This window comes from Copidosoma floridanum, unplaced genomic scaffold, assembly GCF_036245765.1.
Source record: "Copidosoma floridanum isolate Cflo_tuat_1 unplaced genomic scaffold, Cflo_Japanese_pri ptg000013l, whole genome shotgun sequence".
NCBI lineage: Eukaryota > Metazoa > Arthropoda > Insecta > Hymenoptera > Encyrtidae > Copidosoma > Copidosoma floridanum.
Genome location: NW_028321890.1, coordinates 9,530,473 through 9,556,635, shown reverse-complemented (window position 1 = coordinate 9,556,635; position 26,163 = coordinate 9,530,473). Strand labels below are relative to the sequence as shown.

At 36.9% G+C, this 26,163-nt stretch overlaps 1 protein-coding gene across 1 annotated transcript in view; it reads left to right on the top strand.

The window, feature by feature from the left end:
• Positions 1-26,163, top strand: part of Cad87A (cadherin 87A) — a 70,930-nt gene that overhangs the window by 33,069 nt on the left and 11,698 nt on the right. Inside the window, exons 3-14 of the mRNA XM_089591347.1 lie at positions 9,891-10,108; positions 12,596-12,853; positions 14,575-14,709; positions 14,837-15,029; positions 16,848-17,158; positions 18,922-19,077; positions 20,418-20,605; positions 22,072-22,234; positions 22,311-22,746; positions 23,904-24,095; positions 24,270-24,659; positions 25,858-26,073. Coding sequence (XP_089447473.1) covers positions 9,891-10,108; positions 12,596-12,853; positions 14,575-14,709; positions 14,837-15,029; positions 16,848-17,158; positions 18,922-19,077; positions 20,418-20,605; positions 22,072-22,234; positions 22,311-22,746; positions 23,904-24,095; positions 24,270-24,659; positions 25,858-26,073 — 2,856 coding nt within the window. The remainder of the gene's footprint in view (positions 1-9,890; positions 10,109-12,595; positions 12,854-14,574; positions 14,710-14,836; positions 15,030-16,847; positions 17,159-18,921; positions 19,078-20,417; positions 20,606-22,071; positions 22,235-22,310; positions 22,747-23,903; positions 24,096-24,269; positions 24,660-25,857; positions 26,074-26,163) is intronic.

Sequence of the window (26,163 nt, the reverse complement as noted above, 5' to 3'; positions counted from 1 at the left end):
ACCGCTTTCACCAACCAAACCATTATTATCTGTCCATCCATTTCCCAAAATTATGCATTTCATCGGACTAGAAGCTTTGCATATTATTATGGGTTATCAAAACTTTTACAATATCGATTTCAAACTGAAATAAACCTCGAGTCCCGTAACAAACTTGAATACAACAGTTATTGCACTAACTTCGTTTATGTTGCTTTTAGTAAGTGATTAGCTCATTATAAATTTACTCGATCCTTATGTTTCATTTATTTAGTAACTGTTTGTGTATTTAAAACCCTTTAAAAATTCTGTAGTATCTCTTAGGTATGTACAAAACCTTAAAGAGTCCACCAAGAGTTAAAATTATGATGATTTAAAAAAAATACTTTTTTCAGCCATTCTGACAAATTGTTGCATATAACGGCTCTGCATAGCTTGGCTACATTTGTATGACATTTTTAACATTATTTAAGTTATATTTAAGTTAGTGTTATTTATGTTTATATTATGGTATCTCCAGGTGAGAAGTAACGGAAAAAAATTTTGGCCATTAAAATTGGTCAATGCTGACCTCGAACATCATAGAGCGTTCGAATGCTTCTTTAAAGGCTAAAAAAAAGTTCAAAATAACAAACTTTTAATTCAAAAAATATTTTTTCTCTAATTTTGTATGCATTATTAAATATTACATAGATATTAAGATAAACAAGTGAATTTTCATACAACTTAATAATTAACGAATAATATAAAACTTTTACATGATAATTTACGGTATTAAGAAAATGCAATCGTTAATAGTTATTAATAAAATACATTTTTCCTACCTTGGGCTACTTTGAGGGTTAGATGTGCCCTCGGTAGGAAAAATAGGGTTTGCACCTGGTGCGCATCCAACCAGGACAAGCACAAGGAGTCCCTCGGGCCTGGTGCTTGTCCTGGTGACATGCGCCACCAGGTACGAAAATTACTATTTTTCACAAATTAAAATCATATGTAAATGATAAAATACAAAAAATAAATAATTTACAGTGATAGAAAAATTTTTCGTATCACTAATTTTTTTGTCACCAATTATATTTTGATAGTAAACTTATCACAGTACGTCGTAATAAAGTATGTGTATATATATAATTCTGAGCTTGGCTTCGATGAAGATTGTTAGGTGAAAAAGAATACAGAGAAAACTCTAATTTTATGCTAATGCTCATAAATTGCTAATTCCAAACTTTGTTTGGACTTAACCGAAGTACTCCGCAACCTGTATCAACTCAGCACTAAGCGTGAGCAACAACATTAGTGCACATACAAAATTTACTTAAGAAGCTTATATATATATGTATATACCCTTGATACAGTCAATGCAGCAATCTCTATTGTAATATGTCAATCTCACTCTCGTATGAAAATATAATTCTGAACAATTTCAACTTGGCAATCTATAATTTTTTTTTTATGTATGCCGCAACTGTACACCACTAAAGTGATTTTTGTGGCTACACTATGCACTACTACTGCACTGAATGTGTTAATCCTAACTTCAACTGACAACCTATTTATCCATTTCTCATTACTCAATTAATTTTTAACCTGTAACTATTGGATTTCGACCAACAGATAAGGGAGCTTACAAAAATCACCACTTCATATAAATTTACACAGAGCCTCAGTGCTAGTAATCTTAAAACTTCCTGTCCATGCTTTCCAAGACCACTTTTTTATGTAAATTTGCATAAGAAAATTTGGTGCTAATGGCATTCTTCAAAACACAACATTGTCGTATGTCCCCCATCTAAGCCCTTATTACTGATTCGTACCTAAACCCAACCAGAGCTAGTCATACCAAAGAAGTGATCAGCAAATGCGGTGCCAATTAAATGGACGTTGAATAAATATTTCTACATTTTTAATCCTGTAGTTACACTTTTATTAAATTAACCGTTAACCAGACAAAATACGATCTCACTTTGTGCCCTTAAAGAGAAAAATAGGATATGCAACTCGGGTAGAGGCCTCCTCGCCCTTGAGCGTACTTTTCGCCCTTCGAGCACTTTCGGCTCTCGGGAAGTGGCACTTTCCACCCAAATGGTGTAATATTGGTAGTTTTCCTACGAGTTTGAAAAGTCTCTGTTTGCGAACCGAGAGGTTTGCGGCCCGAGCCGAAGGCGAGGTTCGTAACGAGGTTCGTAAAGGAGACTTTTCGAACGAGTTCCAGAAAACTGCTTTTTCGCCCGAGGAAGTACCAGCCTCCCAAAACCACCCGAGGGCGGAAAACTATTTTTTCTCATGAAAAAAAAGTAGGTACTGTGTAAGTACGAATGAAATCATGAAAAAAAGAAGAAAATAAAATAAAGGTATTTTCAATGTAAGTTTTTTTCATTTATAATTTTACGTTAAAATACACTCTATGGTAAGATCAACTGTCAAATGGTTATCTGTCAGAGTTCTTAAAAGAGAGCGAAAGATCGTAGTCTTTACCTTTGATATTTTGAGCATATCACTGACGACATTGGTTATGCAGTATTTTAGCGTCTTCTCGCCTTCAGGAAAGAGATAATTTGTTACTATTAAAATTTTTAAAATATATTTTTTTATGTGTATTAAACATTTCTACAAAAATTTAAATTTCAATCACAGTTGTAAAAACATAATTTCCAGACTAAAGATTAAGATACTTGTTACAGTATTTGGCAGTAAAATATGAATTTCCAATAAAAAATTCTTTGTTATAGTTTTATTCATTAATGACGTGCATAACTATCACGTGAAAACGATAATGATATAATTCGAAAATAATAATCAATAATAATTCGAAAATATTAGAAAAATTTTAATAAAACGTTTCCATCTTTTATCTCTAAATTTTTACCTGAAGTAGCCTTGAATTTTTTACTTTTATACAAATTATCTTCCAAATCATGGTCACTCATCATGTAGTAAACTTTATGGCTTTTTATTAATATTGAAGATTTTATAGCAACTTTAAAAATTGTAAAACAACTTGTTCGAAGTCTTAATGTATCCATTTTTACAACGGGGAAATTTTTTTGGGCTGTAGTATATCTTCTCAAGTTGTACAGTCAGAAAATCTGATTTCTTCATGTATAAGCTTACTAGCAGCCCCCCTGTTTCGGCTTCGCCAGAGACTCACTTAATGGAACATCGTAGTGTATTGAAATGTAATGTGAAACGTTTTTAGTAAAAAATTATACATCTAGTTCTGGCACTTCTCAGAACAAAAATCTTCTTATTATAAACATACTTGTTCGGAATGCATACAATTTATTTGGTCAAGTAAAAAGCTGTAAAATATGAAAAAAAAAATTATGTTAAAAAGTACCGTGCATTCCTAATATGATAAAATAACCGTTGGCCTTTAAAGGCCGTTTATTTGCAGTTTTCCCGTATAATCTATGAATAGGGTTTTTTTTAATGCTGTAAAGATTCAAAGCTCACAAAAATTTATCATTAAAAAGTTTTTTTCTCTTATCTCACAACTTTATTACCACAGCAACAAAGTCCTGGAGCTTAATCTCTACGCTATTTATCGCAACAAAAATACAAATATATATTCTACCTATTTAAAAGTCTGGAAGATTCAAGAGATTACTATGAGGGTTATAGTGAAAAGCTGATCTCTCACTTAGTAAATTCTTTCGTCTTTTTTTGACGCCTAAAATTGTATTCATAAGATGCATTTGAAGTTTTTCTTCTAATTTAACTTCTTGTGACTTTTGGCATAGTTGAGCTCTTGCGAGCCCTAAAGGCTATTTTTTTAACTCTATTAGGTTGTAATATATTTGTTGGCAAGGTAGTTCGACATCCGATGAACCTGAAAAGGACCGGTGAGCTTATAAGTAAAGTCTTTCTTGGCTGAAGTTTCCAGCAAACGTGACTGCCTGGATGACTCAGGGTTTGAAGCTTTGGAGCTAGTTTTAGAGCTCTTTCCCAACGTCTCCTGGTATAACGTCGAAGATGGTGTCTAAAGCACCTTTTTCTAGACTCAGTTTTTTTGGTGATCTGAGGTGGAAATGTAAAGGTTGGTTCATGATGCTTGCCCGTTAGTAACTGTCCCGTTGGCTCACGTTTATTATTTTTTCTTCATAGCTGTTAGGTTTTCCCAGCGCAGACCTTGGAGAGGATCGGTGATTCCTGGTTGAATGCTTAAAATTGAGAGGGTAATATAGGGTCGTCGGTCACCAGGGTTCCCAGCCTTGTGACAAACAACTCTGCTCGTGACGTCTGCCAGGGAATAACTGACTTGGTTTAATAGTGGCCGGCTTCACATAGTCTTTGAATTGACGAATTGTCACCGGAAATCGTAGTAAAAAGGTATCAGTTGGCAAGATAATTTAAACTTAGGTGGCCCTTAAAAGATCCGATGAGATTGATGGTTAAGTAGGGAACGTAAATACTTATAATGGCCCTGAAAAGGGCTGGTGGTGAAACTTGCAGCTATTCCTTATTATTATTCTTGATGATGAAGAGCCAGCTGCAGGTAGCTTGGTGCTTATCCTTTGAGTCTCTGTGTACGGAGATCGTACAGAAAAGGAAATACGCCGCTGACCAAAGAATATCTCGTCTTCAGGTCGTTCCCCAGATAACCAAACGTTCATCGGTAGTCAGGAAAGTGGGCCTGGAGAATACCTTCTCTGTAGATATGCCGTTGGGACGACCACTAAGGAGGCCGTTGTAGCTGCCCATACTCTTCAGGGCTGTCTTCCCTGGCTCGCATTTGAAGTAGAAAATTCTCTGACGGCACCAGGTCGGATGGGTGAATGGCCTCAAAGCTCTGAAGTGCTGGAGCAGGTTGTGTTCTGGCTAGAAACGTTTTCTGGTATTCCATCGGAGACGTTGACGTTCCGAACGCCTGCCCATTTTTTAAAATAGGAAATTCGTTTTTTTTTGGTATCAGTTTATTTACTTCTATGACATGAAAATGAAATGACTTGAGCTCACGACTCGATCATTGCTATGCTGAATACCTTGAATTTTTTCACGGTTACCACATATTGCGAGGTACAATCTGAAAGCTGAGGGTTTTGTTTGTAAAACAGTCGCTATCTTGATGTTTAACTTGTTGATTACGGTTACAAAATTAAAATATTTTCACGTTTCTCCATAGGAGGTTGTGTGTAGTTTGTAAACTTTGAAAACAAATATCTTGAAAATTTCCACGGTTAGGAAGGTAAATTAGGACACCGTTAGATTCACCGGATTTTCACTTATCAAAAACACTACTTACAATTTCTCAACTTTAAAATCGCTTTAAACGCTTAAACACCTTTTCACGCCAAACCACGCCAAAGGTTCTGGGAACCTTTTTTTTACCGTTTCCTGATCTATTTATCGAAGTAATTAAAATTAATTCATGTATGTATTTAAATAGTACAGTTAAAGATCATTAATTACTCTTATAATTAGTCAAGGTAATTGAAATAAAACATTTATCAACTACTTTTATGACTAATGAATATTGTATTGTACTTCAAGTAAAATAACTAATTTTTCCCATCCAGTAGTATGTATTTAAAGTTTTTAATTGAAATATTTTCAGGTAGAATAATTGTAATTAATAGTTATTTACATAACAAGTGTGAAAAATACTCGTGGCTGGTAAGTTGGTGATGGTAACTCGTACCTTGCGATCACACTCGTGCTATACGCACTCGTGTGCTCAACTGGCACTCGTTTCCGTCAATTCCAGCGGCTGGAGTCCAGCCACTTGTGCGAGTCAATCACGACTCGTGCGGGAAATCATCCCGCACGAGTTGGGTACAAGATTTTTCGCAATAATTGTGAGGAAAATAGTAAATATGTTGATAATTCGCAAGAAAGGTTGTGCGGGGTCCAGAGGTGGCAAAATAAGTGGTTTCCGCACTATTTTTAGTGTGGAAAATCGATTTTCCCGCATAGTGTGCGGAAAAGGTGTGTGGAATAGTAGTTTTCCTACGAGTTTGAAAAGTCTCTGATTGCGAACCGAGAGGTTTGCGGCCCGAGCCGAAGGCGAGGGACGTAACGAGGTTCGTAAAGGAGACTTTTCGAACGAGTTCCGGAAAACTGCTTTTTCGCCCGAGGAAGTACCAGCCTCTCAAAACCACCCGAGGGCGGAAAAAGATTTGTCTACACACCGGAATAGTACATTACGCATCTTGTAGGGAGGGAAAATAAAGAATGTATCAGATCGCAGGAAATTGACGATAATGCGATCTGAGGGGTTCTTTGTTTCCTTCCGTGGGTTGTATACGATTTTTCACCAATCCTGCACCGGGAGAAGAAAGTTTCGTTCCGCGAAAAGATCGGTTTGAAGCAATAGAAACGTAGAGTAATAATCTAAGAAAAAATTTCTCAAAGATGCAACTGCTGAAATAGAGAGTCAAAACTATAGAAATCTCGCTTATCCTTGTTGACCTTATCTTGTGTGATGGCCTTGAATTTTCCAATGTATTTACATCTCAGATATAATCATAATTTTTAAACAATTAACCAAATTATTCTATTGGTGGACCTATACGATAAACACACTATACAATACATAGAGTTGCTAGTATTATACCACTCAACAAGTACATCAAAGCTACAGGTGTACTAGTATCTACGATCAGTGAAAACTGGAGATTTTTATACTTTTCACATTCGTGTATAAAAGCAGAGCAGAAATAGTAGAAAATATTTGGGCTCATATTTAGGTTAAAAAAATTTTACTCAATCGGTTTCAAAGATGTTGGGACTTTTCGGAAAAGATTAGATGACTTTTTTATTTTTTATTAGTTAATTTTATCCGAACGCGTAGATCAATTTCAGAATAGGTAGTCTCAAATATTTGTATAAAAATATAAACTATCATATTTAGTCTTACAATCATCTACATGTATTTATTATAATTATAGTATTTTATATGCACACTAATGCAATTCATAATTTGTTGCGAGTAAAAAAATATATGCCCATCGAAGCAAACACTTCGAGTTTTGTTATGTTATTTATATTTTGAGAACTTTTACAAAATGCGCCGTGTCAACGTAAACAATTAGTGACTAAATTGACATTTTGTTTGTTATTTAAAAAACCTCTATCAAGTCAAATAATTTTGAACAGGAAAAAGGAAAGCTGAAATACTAATATTAGAGTTAAATCTGTGAAAAAAATGATTCGCATTTTATAGCCTCTTTGAGGATTTAGAAAATATTTGTTCGATATACGGTTGGTCAAACAAGTGGGCCGTGTGGATTTCTCAAATATTGATTTGACCATCACTGTACTGAATGCATTAAAAAGAGCAATTCCAACGAATTGAGCGATTTAATTTCTGTTATTTTCAGATATTTGAATTCACTGTACTTACTTATCCATCTGCATTTAAAAATTGGATGCAAAGGCGTGAATGAAGTCAGTAGAATCGAACACATTTGTATAAAATTAAGATGATCCTAAAACCTTATGATATGAAGAATCCTATAATGGATGCTGTAAAAATTCTTGAAAAAAAAAACTATTCCATATTGACCAATAAATCTTATCTTACTAATATAATTTATAAAGCAAATTCGCTAAAACCGTTGTAATCGCTAACCGCGAAAACTACTGAACCGATTTTGCTGAAATTTTGCACACTGATTTATGATACTTCCTAGATGGTTTTAGTATAGTTTTTATCTTAAAAAATTTAATAACAATAGCAGTAAATGAGCTCAAAGTTTTGCAAAAATACGCCAGCTTTTCACTTTAGTTCAGTAAAATCCGCTAGGTGGCGTCGACATAAAATCAAAGCTACCTGCAACATAATTAAATAAGTGTGGTTATAATAGGCCGGAGCGTCTCGACAGTGACGTAGTCGAGCTTCGGCAGTTCAACGAGCTGTATTGAGAATGCTGATAATGGTCTCGCAGCTGGGTATCCCGGTTACGGACAACACTCTTCTCTAAGGGGGAAGGGACCTGGGTGTCCATTCACCCTAAATCTCGACGAGTGCGATAAAAAAAAAAAAAGTTAATTCCAACCGATGCCGTCTCTGCCACAATACCAGGAGACATATCTAGCCAGAGCACAATCTGCACCAACTCTTCAGAGTTGTGTGGCAGTCCCATCATCCCACCTGGTGTAGTTAGAGAATTTGTGGCTACAAATGTAAGCAAGGGAAAACAGCTCTGAGGGGCACGGGCAGTCACAACGGCTACCTTCTTAGTCGCCGCGTCCCCAACGCGCTTACCAACATGTTCCCGTCTAACGATGAGCGGTTGGTTATCCGGGGAACGACCCGAGACGAGATGTTCTTTGGTCAGCGGCGTACCTCCCCCCCATCACAGTCTCCGTACATCGAGACTCCCAGGGTAAGAATCAAGCAACCCATAGCCAGCTCTTCATCATCAGGAATAATAATAAAGAATAGCCTGGAAGTTTCACCACTGGCGCTTTTTAGGGCCATTATAAGTATTTACGTTCCCTACTTAACCGTCAATTTCATCGGTTCTTTTTAGGATCCACCTAAGTGTAAACTACCTTGCCAACAAATACATTTTTATTACCATTTTCGGAAGCGATTCGTCGACTAAAAGACTATATTAACTAAAGACGGGCACTATTAAACCAAGTCAGCCATTCACTAGCAGACGTCACCTGCGGAGTTGTTCTTCGCAAGGCTGGAAAACCCGGTGACCGACGACCCTATACTACCCTCTCGACTCTAAGCATTCAACCAGGAATCACTGATCCTCTTCAAGGTCTGCACTGGGCAAACCTATAACAGCTATGAAGGAAAAAAAACTTGAGCCAACGGGACAGCCTCCACTGGACAAGTATCACTAACCACTCTCCCCATCTAAGATCACCAAAACAACTGAATCTGCAAATAAAAAAGGTGCTTTAGACACCAACGTCTTCGACGTTATACCGGGAGACGTTGGGAAAGAGCACTACAACTAGCCCCAAAGCTTCGGACTTTGTAATTTTTCTCCCAATCAGTCTGGGTCTTCAACAGCAAGCCAGAGAAGATCACCCTGAGGTATCCAGGCAGTCACAATTTCTGTTAACTGCAGTCAAGAAAGAGTTAACTTAAGAAGCTCACCGGTCTTTTTTAGGGCCATCGGACGTCGAACTACCTTGCCAACAAATATATTAGAACTTAACAAAGTTGACAGAAAACAGCTTTTAGGGGTCACAAAAATTTTAAGCATGCCAAAAGTCGCAAGAGGGTGAATTGGAAGAAAAACTTCAAATGTATCTAATAAATACAATTTTACTTAGGCGTCAAGAAACTGACGTAGAAAATTTATCGAGATTGAAACAGCAGCGTAAAAATTAACAACTAAAGAGTCCATTACGTGAACGATCAGCTTTTCATTGTACCCTCACAGCAATCTCTAAAATCTTTAAAGATCCTACTTCAGATTTTTTAATGAGTAGAAAATGTATTTGTGTTTTTGTGGCAATAAAAATGCAGGGTTTAAGGTCCAGTACTTTGTTGCTCTGGTAATAAAGTTGTGAGATGTGAGAAAAAAAATTTTTTTTTAATATAAATTTTTTGGGGGTTTAAAATCTTAAAATCTTTAAAAAATAGCCGTTTTCGTGAATCACACGGGAGAAACTGTAAATCAACGGCTTCTTATGGCCACCAATAATTTTATGGCATAAAGAATGCACGGTACTTTTCAGCATAATTATTTTTTTGAATTTTTACACCTTATTATTTGACCAAATAAACTATATGGATTCCGAAAAAATATGTTTTTAATTAGAAGATTTTTGTTCTGAGATGTATCAGGAATATGTGTAAAATTTCTAACTAAAAATGTTTCACATTACATGTCAACACACTACGGTGTTTTATTTAGTTAGTCTCGGGCGAAGCCGAGACGGGGGGCTGCTAGTCTGTACATATATCTTTTTTTCACAAATTCTTACGTTAACTGTTTCAGCTGGTAACAATGTGAACGAACCGCCGACTTTTGAGGCTGGTGGATACCCGATGGGACTGACGCTTTCCGAAACCACAGTTGTTGGCACGAAAGTTTACACCCTAAAGGGACACGACCCGGAGGGATCACCCGTTAAGTACGGAATACAGTTAACTGACAAGTTCGTCGTGGATCAACGGAGCGGAGTCGTGACACTGGCCAAACCACTGGACCGAGAGGTAATTACAATTACTCGGGTGCTCCTCTCATGAAAGGAATATTGAATTCGGACAACGATGTAACTACCGTAATTGTATGCTAGGGTATTTCGTGGTACTTGATTTGTATATCATGCACATCATTGGGTTTCTCAAATGATTTTAATTTTTCTAATACTGGCAGACTATTAAAAAAGTCCTAGTGTACAACTTATGTTTTGAATTTGAACAGTTCATTGTGATTAGTTGGCATAAGGATAGGTCAGTTTAAATTAAAAAACCTGGTGTTTTCCCTTCCACTCGTATAAATCATAATCTTTTTGTGTTTAAAAAATGATGGGTTTTTTTTTTTCATAACAGCATATTTGAAATCGAATTTCTGTAAAATATATTCCATCAAACTTTACGCATAAAAAATACTTACTCAGTCCACATACATATGCATGCAAATGATCTATCCCAAAAGATATTTCTCATTCTTTTCCGATGACGTAATAATGTTTCGCTCAATGTTAAAAAGTATTTTAGTCCATTTGTAATGCTGAAATGTTATATTTAGCTCAAAAATTGGTGCACGACTGATGAGTGTGTTTTTAAGATCTCCTTTCGAAATTCGACACAGCCGCTACCTCAAAAAGCTGTATAGATGCTAAAGGTTGTACCAATTATACACGAGTACTTAACTCTTTTATCGCAAAAGCGTGAATGCTGCGAACAAACAAACAAGGGATTAATATTTTTCTTACTTTGTCACTGTCGCGTCGCATTCATTTATTTCCCTTCATGCATGCATTCATGCATTTTGCCATGCATCTCCTCATGCCGACCGGATAACTCGACCAACTCTTGCTTTTTAACTTTCATTTCCTTGCAAGTACTACTTAAGTACTGGTGGTACATACAGGTGATCCAGACAACATCACACACAAGAGAGAGAGAGAGAGAGAGAGAGAGAGGGTTGGGTCTCTGCGGCGACTGTGCGCCTGCGGTTGACGTGCTTCCGATGTTGGGTGCGCGATTCGACATCGGCATCAGAGACGATGTGGCCCAGCGAGTCATGCAATAAGCTGGAGCTATGCCACCCTCTCTCCGTCTCACTGTACAATACGCCATTGTCACACATTATAGAGTTTCCTTTGTTGTACTCGATATTTATACATTCGCTTCTGCACGAAATTACACACACGCACGAAATGCAGATCCACCCGAGTACCTGCACTCACTCGTCCGGCTCAATTCGATTTTCTCCTGTATCCTGGAGTGGAAATTTTTTTTTCTCATCGTGGGATGGAGCTCGGGCTTACTCTCGCGAAAGATCGACAGAGTCGTGATAATACCCGCGACGAATAAGACATTTTCGATACCTCACTTGAAAACGGATCCCCTCGTCGAGCTTTTCCTCGGCTCTTCTTTCCCAGCCCTCGGGTTTCCATTCTTTTTCATTCTCTCTAACTTTTTGCGTAATCGATATCTTTTATACTCCTCACGAATATTCACTACTTGTGCCAGTCTCCAAATAATTTGAGTGTGTGTTTTCCATTAAAGACTGTATCCATGAGACAGTTTTCTGAGGAACTTTCATTGGTATGCTTCCATGCCCCTTTTAAATTAGTAGTGATGAAAAAGCTTGGGCGTTGACATTTCGAAAAAATATTTACACCCACGATTCAATAATTATAAATATCGTTTTTGTGTAGTTCGTTGTATACAGTGATTACTATTAAAGGGGTTGTTGCCGTAAAGTCCATCTCAAAAGTCAATTCTAGTAAAAATATAAATTTTATCTTTTCATTAATTATTCTGAAAAATCATGTAAACCATTCCATACGAAGGTATATAATATTACAAATAAAAGTATAAAAAAGTAGTTCTAAGAAATTGAATGAGTGTTATGTTTCAATTTAATTTGTCATGTCAATCATACATATTGTAGTGAGACTTTGTTTAAAAATAATTTCAATATCCTCTCATTTTACGTAATATCAAGTTAAATGTAATCGGAATGTTAACTGATATTTTAAATAGTACTGTCTACTGTGTAAGTACTTACAATGTTAATTACAAAAATAAACTTTTTATATTACTATGAAGTAAAATCTAGTGTCAGTTGTTTAATTGATTAATTCAATGTCAACTCGAGAATGGAACTTATTGAAAGTGCCAACTTACATGAAATTGACGTATTATGATCCTATGTTAAAAAAAAGAATAGTTTTAAATGAACCGATGAAAATTAATAAAACGCATATTTCCGTCATTTTCACAAACTTAATTTTACGATCCAAAAAAATGAAGAAATCCATCTCACTGCTTTGGTTTTAGTTTTTTTTTAATATTATTTTTCGAACATACACTGATGATCCTACTGGGCGCGTATTGACTCTTGCTTCGATTTAGCCCACGGCTAGGTATACTTTGTCCCCGAGTAAGACAATCGTTCGACCAAAGTCGAGGCAAACAGCGAAGCTCAACTAGGCAAAAGTTTTTTTCAACTTTGTGTACCAACAGGAATTGGACACGATAAGGTTCCGGGTGACCCTGGAGGACTCGGTGCCGCTGGGCCAGCAGCCGAACATCGTCGGGGTCGAGGCTTACGTGATCGTGCTCGACGAAAACGACAACCCGCCGCAGTTCATTGGCGTGCCTTACGAGGCAGTCGTCGGGGAGGACGCCCCTCCCGGCACGACCATCCTGCCTGCCGTGCGGGTCACCGATCCCGACCTCCTCGGCGAGAACATCAAAGTCACCTGCATACCTCAGCCCCAGGTTAGTGCGCGTCGTCGATAGCCTTGAGGCTCATTCACGTATATACTATGTAAATTCTCGTGATTCTTCCTCGAGCGTGTGCATACTGACTTGGTCAATTAATTTACATTTCATACAATTTCACCAAAGTTGGAATTTTTAACAAGGTGTATGTGTAATTCTTTTTAATCAATATTTTTCGACGCTCTAGACGACTCTGGCGTGACTGTTGCACAAACAACAAAAATTTCGGTAAAAGTATTTATGTTTCGTGATTTTTCGACTGAAATGTAATGGTTGGTTTTTTCCACAGCTCGTATACTTTATTGGGTAATATTTAATTAACACGCATGTTTTTTACATCACATAATTACTTTACGTGCTATTTACAACCTTGAGATTTGTAAAATACACCTACGGATTTTCATACGTTAGTTCTTTCATAAAACATTTTTCATTAACTTTGTATGAACGATATAGCTTATACTGAACAACCACTATCCAGCATATGTATATAAAATATGTAACAAAAACATAAATTTCATGAAATGTTTTGGAATCTTCTGTTGCTTGTTTCCACTTTACCTTGTAAATAGTGAATAAGTAAGTGAATAATTTAAAAATAAATTCATCCATCTCTAAGTATTACTCATCGTCAAACTATTTTATGAAGACGCTATGTTAACTAGACTTATTTATGCACATCAATACTAAACTTTTGCCTTCAACTATTAGTCACGTTCTAACTTTTATTGAAAATCAACTAAAATTGGCAATATAATCACCAGAATCGTAACTTTTTAATTTAACGGTTGTGTAAAAAGTAATAGTATATCTAACGTTACAAAATGTTTGAGGAAATAAATTAAAAAAAAAAAATTATTTGATTGACATCTTTAAGAACTCTTGATAAGATCTTTATGTTTTGGTACAAAAATAAACGTATCCTTATAATATATCTATCAATCTTGTAATACATTTTTGTATTGGACTTAAAACTTAAAGAAGAACACACCAAATTTATTGCACACATAATGTGATGTAAAGCACTTTGCCTATACAAAGCACTATTTGCATGAGATCGTCAAAATACAAATTAACCGTTGTAATAACCAATAAAAATTGAATTTTAACGTATTTGACACAGACTGTTTGAAGTTGGAATATCCTCAAATATTGTTTCTTCCCCCAGTAAACGATGCAAAATCATCCGACCCGTTTATATTTTTTTGTGAAAGCCTATAGTGGTCATGGTATATTTAAAAAAAAAAAAAAATTCAAAGCCATCGCGCAACATTGGCCCTCCTCCCATCGACTTACACAAAGCCTTCGTACACTAAGAGAAAAATATAATAAAAATTACTGTGCTGGAATGGTAATCTGGTGTCATTTCGCCATCTATAGAGACTTTTTACTTTGGCCAACCTAATTATTGACATTTCGGACAGAGATTTCTATTGTGTACAAACAGTAAAAATCACTATACTTGCAACAAAAATGACTGTTCTAAACACTAAAAATTATTGTTCCAATAGTAAAAAGTGTCTAGACTACCGAATAGTACCAGAATACTGTTTTAGCACAGTAATTTTTATTATATTTGTCTCTCAGCGTACTTACCTGCAATGAACCCTTTACATTGCCCATAATATTCTCAACACTGAACTTGTGCGCCTTCCTAAAGTTCGCAAAGCCTCTGTTAGTCAGAAGATGCATCACGCGCATCTCTTTGGCCATTACAGTTTCCAGATGCCTGCTCAAAATTCAGCATCGTCAGCGTCGAGGGCAGCCAAGACACCTACATCGGAGCCCTCGTTCTGCGCCAGCCGCTCGACTACAAAGAGCGACCCTTTTACCAGCTCCTTCTCCAAGCGAGCGTGAGTGCTTTTACCATCGCGCTTTTTTGTTTTTCCCCGACTCCGAGCCCAACGCAATATCCTGATGGCCCATTGATGGACACGAAAAACCTCCTGTATTTATTATAATGATCGTTGCATGCCGCAGGATGGTACAAACACCAATACGACGGGAGTGGAGATCAAAGTCGCCGACATCCAGAACAGCCCACCCGAATTTTTGGACTCGCTGACCGGGGTCGTCAAGGAGGATGACCCGATTGGTACTCTAGTCATGACGGTCAAGGCGAGGGACGGTGATCGCGGGATGCCGCGGAAAATCGTCTATGAGCTGGCCACAAGTAAGAGACGGCTTCGATTGATCGAACGTCATTTTCTCTGTCCTCCTTGATTCCGTCGTATGCGAGCAGGCGCTGGGGTACTCTGATCGCGACTTTCGATATCTTGCTTAGGTAAGCAGTTTTTCGATAATCTTACGACTGCGCGTGCTCTCAACCACTATTTTGTAGAAATCATCGAAAAAAGTGCTTACTTTTGCGAGATATCGACAGTCGTGACAAAGGCCCCTGATCGTTTAAATCTAAATATCGCTATGTTTTTGTGAGCAAATCTCTTAAGCTGTTGAAGACTGATTCAGTCAGACTAAAATTACTAATTTAATAATTAAACAAACCATATTTCCCTTCATTATAGTGCCTTTTTGCTGTGCCCGAACGAATAATCTGCTTTCGGTACATCCTCTATCAAACAAACAAAAAATTTGTAATTATAATCATACAATGCACAGGGCTCGCAATTGATTTGTAATATAATACATACTCATCCTCTCTCACACTTCTTAAACAAGAAAATTTCGTTGCCACGTACGCTTTCTGACTTATACTCTTGTGTGAATTAGTTTTCCCTTGCAATGCTTGAATATCTGATCGCTCATAAAATAAGGAAAAAAATTCTTGTTATAAGGCGAAAGATGGTAAATTCAGACACTTAAAAAATAGAGGGTATAGCCAGACAGCTGTAAAGATTAATTTTATTGCACAATAATATACGTATGTAACATCAGAAAAAAATATATTTGAACTCAGCAGGTCAACATTTACATATGTGATCTAAATTTTTATTGTGAAACTTTAGTCGTATCAAACAAACAAATGATTTTTTTGTTGTAACAGTGTGATATTCTGTCGTAGACAAATGATATTAGTTTTTTCCTATAAAAACTGTCCAGGTATACTCTACTAGTGAAATACAAAAATTTATCTCGGTTATTTTGAAAAAAGCACCAGAGTAGATGAAGAAAACAAAATTGTAATAAAAATTACGTATTTCATGCTCTTTTAGATACCTAAGTATATTACAACACGATTGTCTATTTGTTACTTTTTATCTCTTGTCCTGATTGTTTTTAGTGAAATAAAAATAAATTTTTCTCTAGCTGTGTTTTTCAGTGACTTTTACTCGACTAAACGAAAGATTTCCTTTACTCATTTTCGAGTTATCGGATACATAGAAGTTCAGAATGCACTTGTACATCAAGGATTAAAAAAATAGCGTGCATCTTTCAACAGTCACTGATTTACGCGCCTCTATTTTGCCACGCCAAGGAAATCTTCATCACAAACATTTGCGGTGATAATTTTGAAGTAACGCTTGCAAAGCAATTATTATTGTTATCATCATTATTATCCCTGCACTTCCATCGGGCACGAATATTCCCGTCGAACACTGCGAGTTTCTCGGTCGAACAGCCTTCGAGGTGCAAGTAACTTTGGAGCGATTCAATGTCGCGTTAATTAATCCTAGAAGGAGAGAGGGAGAGGAACGGGCCCCATATCTTGATTAAATCTCAACTCCCCCCCCTCCCCACCCCCGATAAAGTACTCGCGTTCGAGAACAAGATAGGGAGGGCGCAATTTTTTACCCCAAGCCAGTCACGGGGCTGCTGTACCCTTGCTATAAAGCTCCCAGCCATAAACTTTGCCCATCAGCGCCGGTGAAGAAGCCGACGACTTCTGCATTAAGATTTTCTCAGGGTGGACTTGTATGGTAACGCTCGAGTCGAGCGAGCAGCCAGCCCGTGAAATCCGTTTAATCAGGCAGGCTGGTGGCTCTTCGAAACTTTAATCCCCCCCCCTCCTCTTTTTCTTCCATGGGAGCAGATCCCTTCGACTACTTCCTGCTGGACGGGACGAGCGGTGAGTTGCGGACGGCGAAGCCCCTGGACCGCGAGGCTCTGGAGAACTCGACGGGCGTCCTGACTTTCGGGGTGAGAGCCCGGGAGGTGGTGGATGGCCAGCCGGGTGGCGACAGGTCGACCGTTACCGATGCGGAGGCGACCGTCACTATCAAGGATGTCAACGACGAGCCGCCCTCGTTCAATCGCAGGGAGTACGGCATCTCCATACCGGAGAACATCGCCGACGGCACGCCCCTGCCCCACCTCGACATGATGGTGCGGGACCCCGACGTCGTAAGTCCACGTGATTTTAAGATCACGTCCCTACTTCCATTCAGTTTCCTCTGTACTCATTCGTTTCACGTTTTCTTTTTTTTCCGAAACGCAAACTAAATTTTGCATATGTGTAGAGCGCGTACGTGTCTATGCACAAACAAAAGTTGTTCAGTGTATAGAAATACAATTGTGCAAACTTGATTTAGGCACAATGTGTAGGATTGCTACATGTGTAGGATCGGACCCCTACAAACTTAAAAGTGTATCCAGCATTGGGAAAAAAAGTGTATGGTTGAGTATTGTTTGCATACAAAAATTTATTTCATTTTGGTACAAAAAATAAACTTTCGTTTGTACAGTATTGGGTTTGTGACAACAATCTGCAACATGTGAGTTACTGTCCGTTTATTGAACAAAAAAATTTTTTCGTGTTGCAGTCAGATTTTTGCGTGTATAGAAGGGGCTATTTATGTACCCTTTCATTGTCTTTGCCTCATTAAAATCGCGTTGAGAGATGTTCTAAGAATACCGAGGTACATGAGAATAAAGAGAATAAACTCACCTCTTGAACAAATATTTGTCCGCACAGAATCGGATGGTTGATGGCGGTTCTAACTTCGTCAAAAGGTCTACTTTTACCACAGTGGTTTATTAGAGTTCGTTAAATCAGTCAACTATATTTTTCTATTCATTTCTTTACAGGTAAACTTGAAATCATCAAAACCTAAGGTCGCATGCACTTGTCAAAAGTATAATGATTTACATCGCACATAGTTTGAAGTTTCGAGTGAATCAGTTAACAACTTGAAAAATATATTCTTGTTCCGAAAGCTTCTTTTTGTTTCAGTGCAAGCTGTTTTTGATATATTATATTATAAACTCCAAACTTTGTCTAACAATAAATAAAGCTTTTGTAAAGATATGATCTTAGGTTTTGTTGATTTTGTATCGGTCTTTACGTAAATAATCAGTTACGATTATTAGGTACATCAGTTAAATAAATTATGATAAAAGTAGACCTTTTGGATCTCATTAAGGTTGAATTATATTTTAAAAGTGACCTTGGTACTATTTTTATAAACAATGACACAAAATTTCCTCATTTTTTTCGTAATTATATTTTTTGTGGACTCAATCTATTTTAGATGTATTTTTTAAATTTAATTATAAAAACCTTTGATATTTTATAATTAATCTACGTAATGAGCTGAAAGTAACAATAAATTTTAAAAGTTAGTAAACAGAGTGAGTTTTACTTACCGAGTAAAATTGGATTTTCTTTTTAAAAGTAATATAACAGCGATGGGATATCGATATGATTTATATCACGATTTTTTGCGATCGAACACGTTATCAGACTTGATTACAACGAAATTCCTTGTTAAATATTATTCATAAATGTATATGGTTTTAAAAAAAGTTGCATAAAGTAAAATTTTGGAATTAGTATTACACTGATATTCGCTCATCAAATAAGAGCTACATCTGTTTATTGGATTTTTAATTATTCATACTTCATTGATTGCCACTGCCAGTACGAAACGTGAACACAGTTTTAATTGCCGAGTAAAATTTGGTGAGTAAAATAAAGGCTCTCTCGTTACGAAAATGAAGCGCAGGGGGAGGGGCAGGTAAATTGCGCCATTGTTGGAGAAAATTTGAATACTAAAAAAGTTCGGGGCCAATCGTGAAATATATGTAGATACAGTCGAGTGAAAGAATACACGATTTGCAAAAGGTACGAGCGAGCACGAAACAGATAATATGATTTCATTCGACAGGGCTTGAATTCGGTATTCTCTCTGCGGCTGGAGGATATCACTGGGGCTTTTACCGTGGAACCGACCCAAGCAACAGGCAGCACTTCGGTGAACATCCGAGTGACTAATGGCTCATTGGACTACGAGAATCCCAATCAGAGAAAATTCATCATTCTGGTACGTATGATATTATATTCTCAATACTTTTTTATCATCATGTGAAACTCTGATCCTGTCAAATTTCATCACTTGAAATGAAATATTAGTAAGCTATTTTCTATACTTTCCTATTCTTTAATTTGTCTTCATGCTTTACCCCGTCCCACCACCAAAAAAAAAAATTACTCCAGAGGTTGCCATTGATCCAAGTTTTGAAGTTTTTAAATGCTTAACGTAGCAGTTAACTTAAATTAATTACAGAACAATTTGTAGCTATGATTGATATTTTTAATTGGAAAAAGCGATTTTTAAGTTGTAGCTAACTTAAAGTAACAACATTGTACGAGGTATGATACTTAAAATATTCGTGTTGACAAAATTTGGAATATTTTTTAAAGTTTAAAAATGAACAGATGTTTTTTAAATATCCAAAAAATACCGTAACTTTTTTAAGCTTGCCTACACTGGTACGTATTTGTTTTATTTTATCCCAATAATGAACATATTTGGAGGGTATCATTTTCTTTTCATATTTAAAGAATATTATGATATTTTCCACTACCTAAGAGTGTAAATTCAGTTAAACTGGGATGAGGCTAGTCAATAAATCAGCCATTCACAAAAAATAATTTTTATTAATTTTTACTTTGGAAGGCACCATTTTTTATCACATGGAATATAAACTTCTCTGGTTCGCAATTAGTACAACCGACTTGTCATCCGCATTGGCATCCACACCTAAATCCTAATCATAAATACAGTGTGTTGAAGATTTAAATAGAAAAATCAAATTTTTTACAGCATAAATTTCGGTATTTTTTTTTCAATTTTGTTGTAAACATTTTTTTTTAAATATTCTTTTTTTTTTATACTTTGAAAACGTTTTCAATAAAATTTTTGAAGGTTTTGTATTTAGTTGATAAAAAATGTCGGTAGATGTGTATCTATAATCGGAGTTATAATAATAATAACGCGAAACCTAAAAGAAACGTATCATTTATTTAAACGAAGTACAGCCGAGAAAAAGTATTCATACTTGCTTCCTTCGCTCCTTTCAAGGAATTCGTCGTTATCTTTTACAAAGGAATACCTGTGTACAAGTTTATCTTTCGAGTGCACCTTTCAGTCCCTTTTTTCTGCTTATTTGAGCTTCGCTGATTAAAACAGTTGTACAAACGAAAGTAATAAGCGACTTTTGTACAGCAGGTAGTACTTTTAAAAGCGTATAAATCCAGGTAAATGATGAAAGAAGAAAAAAAGTAAATTGTCGCGAAAGGGGAAGAGACGAAGGAGCGAGGACATGGAAATATTAACAGATAGGTATAGGAGGAGGAATAAATTCATCTTGGATTTTCCAGGTGGTGGCCGAGGAAGTTCACACAAATCCAAGACTTTCTTCCACCGCTACGGTAACAGTCGGCATTACGGATGTTAATGACAATGCGCCCTCGTTCTTGAGTCCCTCGTACACGGCTCTGGTCTCGGAAATTGCCGGGCCAAACACCCCAATAACAACGATCACGGCTAGAGATCGTGACAGTGGACGGTGAGTCCAGCAAATTAAGTGACCTCTACTATATGGTATACATTTGCGCGTACCTCCCTTCCTGCCTGTCTCTCTATCTCTCCCTCTTGTCAATTACTTTGCCAACTTAATTAGCACTGGATCGTCCGAGATGATACTTAATTAATGCGTAAACTTCGTACACATAGTGAAGTGCTCTCGACTATTGGTCCTTTGACGCTCGCCTGTACTTAGAATTCACTTTCAATTTGTTGGAATAACGTGGAAAGTGATTTTCGCATGACTTTTCTTTTCAATACATTTCATATTTACTTTTTTTTTTTTTTTTTTTTTTTTTTTTTTTTTTTTTTTTTTTTTTTTTTTTTTTTTTTTTTTTTTTTTATAGTGCGCATTTAGTAAATGCCTTTTGTAGTTAACATGTTATAATTCAGCTTGAATGAAAGCTGGAATTAAAGTTTATCGGTCGAAAATAAAATTCGTTTCATTTCGTGTATCTGGGTGGTGGGTAAAAATGGCAAATTGCTTGAAATAACTAAGATTTTGTAAATGTTTTTTTCTTTAAGCTGCTATAATTTTTGTTCGGTGGCACTCAGTCAAACCAAATTTGTTTAATTTTCAGGGCTCGATTTCAGCGTTTATACTTAATGAAAACAGAGTTTTGGCCTTTTTGAATATTTTCTTATATCGCTTTTAGAATTAAAAATTATGTCGATATTCACCGGTTCCCGACGGTATAAGCTCTATTAAAATGGAGAATAATTAAGAATTAAGTTTTTTATTCATCATGTGATTAGAGATCACGTGGTTGTGAGTCAAATGATATTTGAGGGTTGTAGAAATAATTAAGTTTGAGAATAATTTCTACAACTATTTTTGTAGTGAAAAATGTAATTATAATTACAGTTTTATTGAATTATGTATTCTTATTGGATTGGACAAAATGTAATATGCAAATGACAGTTATAACGTCATAATTTATCGGTTAAGTTTCACAGTATTTTATTACGATGAAAATCAACGTGTTATATACGAATTAAAAAAAGTTTAATAGTTAGTAAGACTGTTTAAAAAACAAGTGTACAAAGTGTTCCTGATATATCTGGTAACCACCTTTGTCTCATTCAATTGCATCTCGAGCCCTGGACGCTGTCTGAGCCAGTTACTGTAAACTCAGCCACGTGTATATAAAATTGTATGCATACAGTAATCCTTATTTTTACGCATATGTATATATATGTTGATTCTAAGAAGATATTCGATTTAGTGTACTACTAATGCAACAGCCAATCTATTTTGTCTTCCCCGTGAAAGAAAAGTCAAATCCGCTCCAGAGTTATATTATTCTCTCTGACTAAACAAGTTAACCATGAGTATTCGTTAGAAACCATTGTATTAAAAAAAAAAAAAAAAAAAAAAAAAGTCTACTATACCTCAACAATTGTCTCAAAACTGACATAGCTTTCTTTCGTCTATTTTGCCAATCGCAGTTTCGGAGCAGCCGGAATAGTATACCAGTTGATAGGCAAAGGCTACGAACATTTCTCGGTGGACAAAAAGTCGGGAAGCATTTCCGTAGCACCCTGCCCGACGCCAGGAACGTCTCCTTGCCTCGATTTCGAAGAACAGAGCGAATACTTCCTCAACTATAAGGTAATACACCTGCTAACCAATAGATTGGTGTCAGAAGTGGACTCACATGGGGGTCTTCTTTTTTTTTCTATGGCAGGCGACGGACGACTTCGGCAAGGGACAAACGACGAGCGTCTCGCTGCGGTTGAGTTTGGCCGACGCGAACGACAGCCCGCCCAAGTTCCAGCACAGAAGCTACCGCGCGGTGATAGACGAGGGCGCGGAAAAGTTCGAGCCGGCGTTGCGAGTGCAGGCGCGCGACCGCGACAAGACTTCGAAAATAAGTTACTCCATCGTTGGGGGCAACGAGCTGGGGATCTTTGCTGTCGACTCGGACTCGGGAGAGTTGAGTCTCGCGAAGCGCGCCCCCGTCGACGCCGCCAATGGCTCCGTCGTCCTTTTCGTCCAAGCGAGCGACGGCAACTTCAGCGATCGGACCGTTGTCACGATCAACGTGCGGGACGTCAACAACAACGCCCCTGCCTTCGCTCACGATCTCTATACGGCTAGTATACCCGAGATTTCGCCGATCGGTAAGTGCAATATCATATTGGCCTTTACGTTGCCTTTGATCGTCGGTAGAAAGTTACCCATTACAAAAAGTTGTAGGAAATAGTACCAATCTATCAACGCTCGAAAATAGTAATTTTCGTGGATAATAAAGAGATCTTCAATAATTTAAGCCAATAAAGTTTTCGTTACTTCTTTTGAATTGGGCTCGCCTTCTCTCGAAACTTCGGAATCCCACCACAATGTGTAAGGATGGAAAAGCTGGTGGCACTGACAGTCACGAACCTTCTCTACCCCTTTTTGAAACTCGCCATTTTATGGAGATTAATCTAGGACAGTGGCGATGTGGCGCTAGTGATATGGGGCCGATCCCAATTAACTATAGCAAAAAATATTGAGATTCCACCTTTTTTTGTTTTTGACAGTTTATCGAGTTTGGACAGATTGGTACCATTTCAGCGCTCGGCCATATTTCATAAGATTAATAGAGTTTAATTAGTTAAGCACCAAGTATAAAAATCTAACAATGATAATCTTATTAGCTACTAGGAATCAAATGTTTGAATTTTTCTCGTAATGAACCAATGTCGGCCCAATGTATAATATATATACCTTTCTCTGGGTGTAGTATTAGGAGTTTGACCGACTCAGTAAATTTCTTACATCATCTTTGAATTGGTACATTTCGGAGCGCTTATTCGAGCTGATACCTTTGGTAGTATTTTTTAAATTTTTTTATTTTTACTTTTTTCCACACAAGTTGCTAAGATTTCTACAGTAGCAGCTAGCACTTCTCAGCAAATTTAAACAGAGTTTTATGTTCTAGGGGCTCACGATTTGATTTTTATTTTCACTATACTTTACTCGACTAAATTTGATTTTGAGTACACGTTAGATTTTAAAGCTGATCCGATGAATAGTTGAGTTGAATGCGTTAAATACCGTGTCTTAAGTTGATAAAAAAAATTTAAAAGTGTGTGCTTAATTTTTTAGTACAACTTTAGTTGAATAAAAACTTTATTAAATTTAATTTTGCATAGTTCAAATAACCCTCTTCCACCGCAGATACCGTTTTTCGTAAATTCTCCGAATTTCAAATTGACCATGCTGTCCATAAAATTGACAATTAGATTTTTTCACAGATGTTTGTAACATGGGCTTATTGTGATTGTACTTACAGGAACGATTGTTGAGGAGCTTACTGCGACAGACGCCGACAGCGGTATCAATGCCGAGCTAGTCTACAGAATTCAGAAGGGAGCGTTCAACGATTTCTCCGTCAACAAAACCACTGGTGCTGTTTTTGTATCGCACAAATTGGATTACGATCAGCGAAACACCTATCACGTAGAAGTCATAGCATTCGACAAAGGTGAAAGGAACATATTTTTCAGTACAAATTGTTGTTCATCGACATTTGAAATTGTTTTATTTTTCTATAAGGCTAGACCCCTTCGATGTCATCAATTTAATAATTACGAAGATCATTAATACTTGAGATCTTAGCAGTTGGATGCTAACGCAAAGTAAAATTGTGTGCCCACAGGCTCGCCAAGCTTAACTGGCACGACGACGCTGATGATAAACGTCGAAAACAGCAACGACAAGCCACCCCATTTCAATCCAGAGGTGCAGCGAGCTGAAGTCACGGAAGACACCGCGATCGGCACAGTCTTTGCGACTTTGAAGGCCATGGACCCCGACAGCACGGATCCCGAAGCCCTGAGCTTCAAGCTTTCCGAGCCGATCGCGGCGATCGACAGAAACGGTCAGCAAGTCAATGGGAGTGGTGCTGGATTCAAGGATTTCTTTGCCGTCGATCGCAAGACAGGCCAGGTTTCAGTGGTTAAGCCGTTGAACCGAGACGTTGCGGCTACAGTCAGCTTGGCGGTAGTCGTCACCGATACCTCAGCCCCGACGCTGCAACAGGGAAAAGGTGCGCTGTATTTTTTTTCTCTTATTGTTGTAGCATCATTTATTTGCTTACGCGTAGGAGGAAGCCAGCGTGATAAGTTTGTATACGTTTGATGTTTAATTTTTTTTTTTTTTTTTTTTTTTTATCTCCCAAAGTAATTCAATGATATTTTAAATCATTTTTATTGAAGACGACTATTCTGCAAGTGTATAGGGCTAACCTTATAAGTTTAGATTTTCTCAGATTTTTTAAACTTAATTACAACGTGTATCTCATGCACTGAATCAAATAGGTTGTGAAACTCAATTTATTACATACTTAAAGCATTTGACGCTGTAAAATACTTAATACAACGGTCGTCCAAAATGTTCAAAGTTCGACCACACACACAGATAACTCGCTTTTCCTATGCAAATATCAGAACGTCAAATCGTGAAACACGACAATCCCAATTGGTTAACGGTTAACAAAGACTATTTATGTAGGAAATTTAATGATAACATAAAATTAATATACAATTACAACCTAATTATGTTTTTAATAATAAACCAATTTAAAGCTTAATGATGGTTGCAAAACTGCGACTTATTTATCGAATTAAATATAAGTGCACAGTGTGCGATCTCGTGTGTTGGGATAACTGTCGGTAACAAATGTCGACGCCTATTATGAAAATAAGCATAGCACAAATGGTCCAAGGATAGTAAGCACAACTGAAGCACTTGGACGAAAAAATTGCCCATCTATCATATTCTCATGATAAGAAGCACGACTCGATCATATTACATGATGAGCAGCAACACACGGCAAACCACCAGTTTATTGCAAATATTTGTCTAATCAATTATAGGCGATTAATTTTAGGGTTCAAAAACATGTATTTCTATGAGCAATACTTATGTGTACTGATTTTACATATGAAGCAGTCCAGTTCACACATTATTAGGACGCTGAATCGCTTATTTTTTTCCACAATATTTCATCAAGATGTGGTAGATCGTTTTTGTATACTACGGATTTTTAATATACGAAATACGTGGTATCCCATAAAACGTACTACTGCGTATTAATTCTATATAATTTTTTTTTACATGCACTGTAGGTCCAAAAAATTTTACATTGTAATCAATAGTTGAAACGGAAAGCTTATTTATTTTAAAAATTCGTCTGATGAAAAGTATATTGGGTGACATTAACGATAAATCGCATGAATGTGCAGGTACTCTGATTGTGACGATCATAGAGGTGAATCACTTTGCTCCTGAATTCATTCGGCCATGGACGAGGGAGGATCCAAGGTACTCGATAGAAATGCAAGAGGAGCAGCCAACTGGAGCAATAGTTGGGGCGTTCACGGCGACTGACGCGGATAATAACATCGCGGCGTACACCATCGAGCCACCCAGCCCCTACTTTCACATAAATAACATTACTGGTCAGCATTTTTTCCTCCTTTATGGTTTTTACATGATCAAATGATTTCGTATCATCTATTTTTCTGATAAGTCGTGGTTCCCCTAGTATT